At 39.8% G+C, this 7,432-nt stretch overlaps 1 gene segment (V, D, J or C); it reads left to right on the forward strand.

Moving 5' to 3' along the window:
* Positions 1-4,825: 4,825 nt before the first annotated feature.
* Positions 4,826-5,597, forward strand: LOC109024788 (immunoglobulin kappa variable 2-40-like). The segment is given in 2 exon segments: positions 4,826-4,890; positions 5,263-5,597. Coding segments are annotated over 2 exon segments (384 nt in total).
* The last annotated feature ends 1,835 nt before the right edge of the window (positions 5,598-7,432 follow it).

The following is a 7,432-nucleotide window of genomic DNA, read 5'->3' on the forward strand; positions in this document are numbered from 1 at the left end:
TTATTTCATTTTATTACTGATGCTTCATTTTTTTTTCGTTTTTTTTTTTTTGCTGGTAGATATTTTAGAAGAGTTAATATCTAGAAGTATTCCAACATAAGGGCAATTGGCTCTTCACAGAGCATTTACACTTGGGTGATCCTTAGCTCCTGCCCAAGAATCACCAAGTTATAATGAAGTTCACCACTGTGATGTGAAGCTGCTGCTTCCAGAAGGGCAGAGTCACTATTTCCAGTTGTCAATGCAGAGGCTGTATTATTATTATTAATTATTATTAGTATTATTATAAGACAAGGAATGAGCACTAAATGCTTTATTCAGCTCTTGTCTTTTCCTTTTCTGTACTTTTGATTTTTGCTAACAGGAGGTAAAAAGAAGCAGTTAAAAGAAAAATTCAGCTGACTTTAGAACTCAGTTTGATTGATTTGAACCATAATTTTTCTCTAGTCTTAAACATTATAAATTATAATTTATATAAATATTTGCTTGATTCTTAAAATTGTTTAACATGAAAAAAATGATGTGAGAACTCGCAAATTCTATTTTCATTTTTTCTACAGGTAAACTATCTTATCTAAGTTACAAGTAAATAAGTTATTCCACTTTATTTTCTTGTTATATTCATTGAAGTTCTTATCTAAGTTACAAGAAATAAGTTATTCCACTTCATTTTCTTGTTATATTCATTGAAGTTCTTATATCAACTGCAGCTTCCACTACAGTTTAAATGGCTAGAATCCCCAATTTAGTCTCTAAAAACTTCTTGGGATCTTCATTTCCCATCTCTCAAGTAAACCAGGTTTTACTATAAAGGCCTCAAGGCTAACTTCACATTCAAAGAGTAGAAAAATTATACTAACTTCTCAGGCAAGCTATGGTTTTATAGAGTTTTACTTTTGAGGACGGAGACCCCTTTCTTCAAGGGTGTGAATTCGAGGGGAACTTATGAGACACAGAATGCTCAGGAAGAAAACAGACTCATAACTTCACTTTGTGCAGTTGGTGGGTGTGGTGGATTCTCCAGAGATATTAACAAGCACAGAGGAGAAGCCCACCACTTAATCCCACAGCTGTGTGGATAGTTTCATAGGATTTCTGAAAACCTTTTCCAAGAAAAAGTAAAGACCAGAATTGAAACATTTGGAAACAGGTTCAGATGAGACAGATCTAGAACAGGGTCCGAAGATTCAGAAAAGTCTGATATGGAAACAACGCTGTTTCTTTCAATGTTTGGAGAGAGAGATTCTCAGAAGCAGAAGATACACATTCAAGGAGCCTACATTCCCTGTGCTCTCTCCCTGTGTTCCAGAATATTTATCCATGAATCTATGTTCCAGCGAGGGACAATTTCAGTTAGTGAGACAACGCAGACAGCTTCATTCCCAGGTGCCTGGGAGCCAGGAATCCATTCACAGGACCTGTAGCTTCACAGATGGAAGCTCCATTTGTGGGTGACTTGGTCTTAATTCTCATCTAAGGACAAACTCTCACCTTTAATTTAAAGAAGGTTCGTTGATGCTCAGGTAGGGAACAGGCCTCTGTGTGTCTCAGCCTCATCCATAACAGTGTGGGTTTGCACTGTCTGGACTAATACAGCCTGTAGAACAAAGTCTACACGATGTGCAACAGGGATCTATAAATGAGAATGCTATGTTGTTTATTTCAAAACTGTGGGCTTATTTCTCAATGGCTTGTGCCAAACTCAAATTTTAAAATGTAATTGTTTTAAAAACCACAAAACTAAGAATAGTTTTAACCTTTTAGAAAATACTTAATCTACATATCCAGAAAGCCTGACCCACATCTGCTAGCAGTAGGTAAGACAAGCCCCAGTTTATGAAAACCTTAAACTTAATAGTGGTCTCTGTAGCTCTCTGACACAGAAACTCCCCACTGTGCTGCTGTGTGGCATCCCCTAAATGCATATCCCTTCTACGGTGTCCTGCACATTTTGAGAAACAACCCTGGCACCTGATTCTCTGGACTACCTCCTGCTGTGAGGGACTTCTTGCTGTAAACCTGTCAAAGCTTCACCCAATAGACTAGGTCACGTGTGCTACTGCCGTCTGTGGTCATCTGTTTTTCCTTGGTCAGCCAGCAAATCCCTCAACCCCCCTACAAACAGGATCACAGTGTCCACCCCATAAACACTGATTCCCGGTAATGAACACAAACAATTCCACTTCCAAGACTCTCTTCTCAAGTCATATGAGTAATACAGTTCTTTTCAATTACATGGATCCCAAACTAACCAATCAGGAAAAGGAGACACAGCCACACTAAACCCTGCCTGTAGAAATCCTCCCTCATTCAGATGACCATGATTCAGATAAGAGACACACAGAGGCCTGCTCCCACCCTGGTTCAAATGTAGGTTGCTCTTCCATCTTGTCTGTGTCCACTGTAGACTGACCAGCTTTGTCTGCTGCTGTGAAAGGCCTGGTAGGATGCATCAACAGATAAGAGAAGGAGGATTCTGGTTAGAATTAGTAATAGTGTTCTTTAAGTCTACAGTTTAAATTGGGTAATTTCAAAGCCTTTTTCTGACTAAAAAAGGATTTGTCCAAGTTTTTACATTTTCCAGATATGTAAGGCGACAAATCATGAGACTTTTGTTAAAAATCCCAGGGGTAGTCTTTTTAATGGTTCATTCATTCTCATAGAAAACAGCAATGCTCTCTTAAATTCAAGCAATCTAAATACTTTGTGAAAATAACATTTTCAAGAATTGGCTTACAATAAAAGAAAACAGGGCAATTTTTTTACTGTTAATCACTTTCCTGCAATTCAAATCTTTGCACTAGATAATGGATAAAACTGATTATTCATTTAACACCCTTTCAGAATAATTATTTAAAACTAACAATAAAATGGACCATTTTGTTCTATTTTAGTTAGGCTGTTTATGTCTCCTTCTTCCATTCCTTCAGCTTCAGATGTTTCTGACTTTTTTTCACTACCGTGATTAAGAATCTGACCTTTTCAACACTAAGAAGCAGATCAGAATTTGCTGACATCATCAGAAAAAAGTCGGGTACCCAAAATTTGCAACATGTAATAAGAGAAAAGAATAAATAAAATTTTAACAGTGAAATATGAGACTTTTATTTCAATACCACCTCGTAGCTACTGTTTAATATCATCAGCCCATATTATTGTCATGGAGTTCAACATTTGAAGGTCAATATCATTTTTACTCAAGTATGTTTTCTGATCTTATTAAAAAATGATATTTTGGTAGATTCCCCAGAAGATATTCAGATCAAGCTTTCTTTGCAATCTTACCTACAATGGCATTTATTTGTGTTCTTGGGAAATTAAGTATGACTTTGTGTTAAATTACCCAAGCTTACATCACACTACAGGCTAGTCCTTCATCATTCCCGGATTATTATTTTTTTTTTTCAGAAATGTGACTGTCCTTGTGAAACTATTTATTGTTGGCACCATTATTCAGGAGCTGTTCAATGGAATGTTAAGCACATCAATGACAAATAAAGAACAGTGTGGTTGTTTTTCCGTTTAATGATCAGTTGTATGGTAGGTTCACATCCCTAAGCTGTGAGCATTTTTACATAAAGTCAAGAAAATATCAGTTCCAAGTACAGGTTACCCAGAGATGTAAAACTGTGAATGCAGTTCTTGCTCTTTATACACAGAGAATTTCCTTTGGATCTGTGGACTCGTGGCTGTGGCTGCACCACATCCAGGCTGGGGGAGACTCACGTCTCACTCAGAGTTGATGAGAACCTGGAAGCCCTGACAGGACCTGATACCACATGACCAGGGAGACTGTGTGGGAAGAGCTTTTCTAATCATCACTTGAAAAAACATCATGCAAAGTTATTTCTTATTTGTTCTGTATCATTAATCTAGAAGATTCTTCCCTTAAGACAGAGTCCTCTGGGCCAGGCACAATGGCTCACACCTGTAATCCCAGCACCTTAGGGGGCCAACGCAGGCAGATCTCCTGAGGTCAGGAGTTCAAGACAAGTCCAGACAACATGGTGAATGAAACCCCATCTCTACCAAAAACAAAAACAAAAACAAAAATAAAATGAAAGAGCCCTCTGGTTAACCTTGTATATGTGAGACGATTATGATGAGATAGATCCCAGATTGAACAACTGGTCACCAGGAATTTTAAATTTGCTGCTGGAGGCACAAAATTTTGTCTCTCTTTCCTTTTTCTTACACTGGGCTCTTGGCTCTAAATGTAGAGGCTCACATCATTGTCCCTGTGAGGCTTGGACAGAGAGCTCTTGTGTGGTTCACTCACCAGGTGCCAGGGCAGGGTAGATTCTAATATTTGAGCTGAAGTTCTTGAACAGTTATCCTGGAAACAGCAGATACCAGACAGCCCTTGAACTGGCTCCAGGCCGCTTTTTATTTGCAGGCTCTCAGTCCAGCAGTGCTTGTGGGGATGGGCCTGTTTCATACTCTAGATTGACTGAGAGGAATTCAAGCCAGATGGCATTCACCTCCCAGAGATGTATCCTAGACACACATTTCCACATTGTCAGGGTTCTGGTGCTTTCTTACAGTCATGCCCTACACAGTGTGTCCCTACAAAAGGTCCGAACTTTCATCTTCAGATCCTTCTTCCCTTGATTGTGGGCAAACTTGGCTGAATCTAGTTCTGTTTTATTCCAAAGGACAATTTATACCACATTGTTCACAGAAGAGACATTCCCCCTGCCCCATCAACCTTTTCCACCCCACTGCACCCACCAGGTGATTTGCATATTGTCCCCTAGGGAGGACCTTCCGTTGTGAGTCTGAGATAAAAGCTCAGCTCTAACCTTGCCTTGACTGATCAGGACTCCTCAGTTCTTCTCACCATGAGGCTCCCTGCTCAGCTCCTGGGGCTGCTAATGCTCTGGATCCCTGGTAAGGAGGGAAGGAGATGAGGGAGGAGGAGGGGGTGGGAGGCTGAGCTCTGGCGGCCCCACTGATTCCCATGTTTATTCCAATAATGTGATAGAGTCACATGGTCTATGCTCCAGGGAATGGAATTCATGTTTGTCTTATGAATAATCAGGATTCACCTCCAGGGAATGATGACCAGTGCTCTGATTAAGAACTTGAAAAAAAAGAGTTCCCTTGTGGCTAATAAATAATGGGTCTATTTTAGAAAGTCTACTTTTCATGATATAAATCAAAACTTTAAAAATGTAACTGTAAATTTATATCACAAGAGAAATTATGAAAGTTGCTCATAATGTAGCTGTATAAACTTGCACTTCTCTGTTATTATTTCAGGATCCAGTGGGGATATTGTGATGACCCAGACTCCACTCTCCCTGCCCGTCACCCCTGGACAGCCAGCCTCCATCTCCTGCAGGTCTAGTCAGAGCCTCTTGGATAGTGATGATGGAAACACCTATTTGGATTGGTACCTGCAGAAGCCAGGGCAGTCTCCACAGCTCCTGATCTATGAGGTTTCCAACCGGGCCTCTGGAGTTCCAGACAGGTTCAGTGGCAGTGGGTCAGGCACTGATTTCACACTGAAAATCAGCAGGGTGGAGGCCGAGGATATTGGAGTTTATTACTGCATGCAAAGTAGAGAGCTTCCTCCCACAGTGGTACAGCCCTGAACAGAAACCTCCCTGCTGTGGTGCCCCAGCTGCTCACATGCACTGCTTGTCTGGGGAGCAGGTCAGCAGCGTCTCTGAGTCTGCAGAAGAGGAGGCTGTTGGAGAATACAGGGCAGGGTTTGCTGCTGAGGACTCTCCCTGGGACGACAGGTGCATGCCAGTAAACATGGCTAATTTTTCTATTTTTTTGTAGAGTCGGTGCTTCACCATGTTGCCCAGCCTGTTGTCAAAATCATGGGCTCAAGCCACCCACCTGACTTGGCCTCCCAACGTGCTGGGAGTACAGCGTGAGCCATTGTGGCAGGTCAGCACCCCTGTTTATGTTCCTGTCACCTGCCACAGCCTTGACTCTCATAACCAACAGGAAAATGAGGAGGTTCTAGGGCCCTGTGAGTAAAAAACTGGGATGATAGGGAAAGGAGAATGGAATCTCATCTGAATCCTCCTTCCTTGCCTACATTTGTTTAAATTTATTGAGCAAAAGGGCCAGACTACTGATCATTTCTGGCAAAACATGTTGAGTACATTTTAGGGTTTAATAGTTTTGGGTACCTTTCGAAGAAAATATTTGGTTATATGTAAAATTGGTATTTTCCCACTTTTTAAATTTCTCCTTCTCCTGTTTGCCATTCTTCTCTACTCCGTGAGACAGTAGAGACAGGATTCTCCACTAATTCTCCTTAGGGGGAGCTGGCTGAGGACAATCAGTAAGATCTTGGTTGTGAGTGTCAAATAGATTTTGTAATTTCATAGCAGATGCAAGTTCCTAATACTAAAACTCTTTGATTACAATTACCTCTTGCTGATAGAAAAAGGGAGTTCTTGAAATTTCGAAAGTTGGTTTTAAAAATAAAATGCATATACTGGAAGATGCAGTATACTAAAGATGTAGTATTTTCCAGGGATCACTGAGAAAATACAGGATGAGGTAAACGGTTTTATTTTCCAAAGTTCAGAATTTGAGATTGGGCAGACTGCAGGAATGGGAGCATGAAGAGAACATAAGAGAGATCAGCTATTGTTCAATTACACTGCCCTTGATTATGGTGGGTGGGGATGTGGCTGGTGGTGGTGATGGCAGTTGATGATGTGGATCCAAAAAGGGGCCAAATATGTTACTTGTGAAGAACCACAGAGTTGAAAGCACTGCTGCATGGCTTCCTGGGTGGAGCCCAAGTCTTCGCACTTTCCAAACTTTCTCTCTCCTTTATTACTCACATGAAACTGCCCTCTCTAGTATTACGGTGGAAAAAGCATTCTGCACCAGCTGTTTTCATGGGAGTATGGCCAAGGATAATTATTTTTACTACTTATGGATTTTTAAAATCCAGGACAGATATAAATCCTAATACCAAAATAGTTTGATTTGCCTCAGTTGCCTTTTGCTGACTGAAAATAGAGTTCTTCCAATTCCAAAAGTGGGCTTTGAAAATAGACAAAATAATTCAGATGGAGAACATAAAGTTTACATAATGTACCACAGGAACAATGCAGAATTATATGAGATTTTTATTTCCTTCTCAAATTCTTAGAATTTTAAAAATATTTTACTGACATAGCATTTTAAAGAGAAAATTTTTAGTGCTATGTTGTCATAAGAAAATGATTCAAAGAATGAATAAATGCATTATTTTTATATGATACTATTCCTGAAAATAAATCTGAATCCTCTATTTTAGTTGTTAATGCACAGAAAAATTATGCTCTTAATATATTCCATTGACAATAGTGCTCTAAATTTATATGCTTCCTTAATTTGAGGGCTACAGTCTGATAAATATCTATCTACATTTTGCCACGCAACTTTTAAACCTAACAGAAATGCTTTCGTTAAA

The sequence above is a fragment of the Gorilla gorilla genome, chromosome 12 (genome assembly GCF_029281585.2).
Source record: "Gorilla gorilla gorilla isolate KB3781 chromosome 12, NHGRI_mGorGor1-v2.1_pri, whole genome shotgun sequence".
NCBI lineage: Eukaryota > Metazoa > Chordata > Mammalia > Primates > Hominidae > Gorilla > Gorilla gorilla.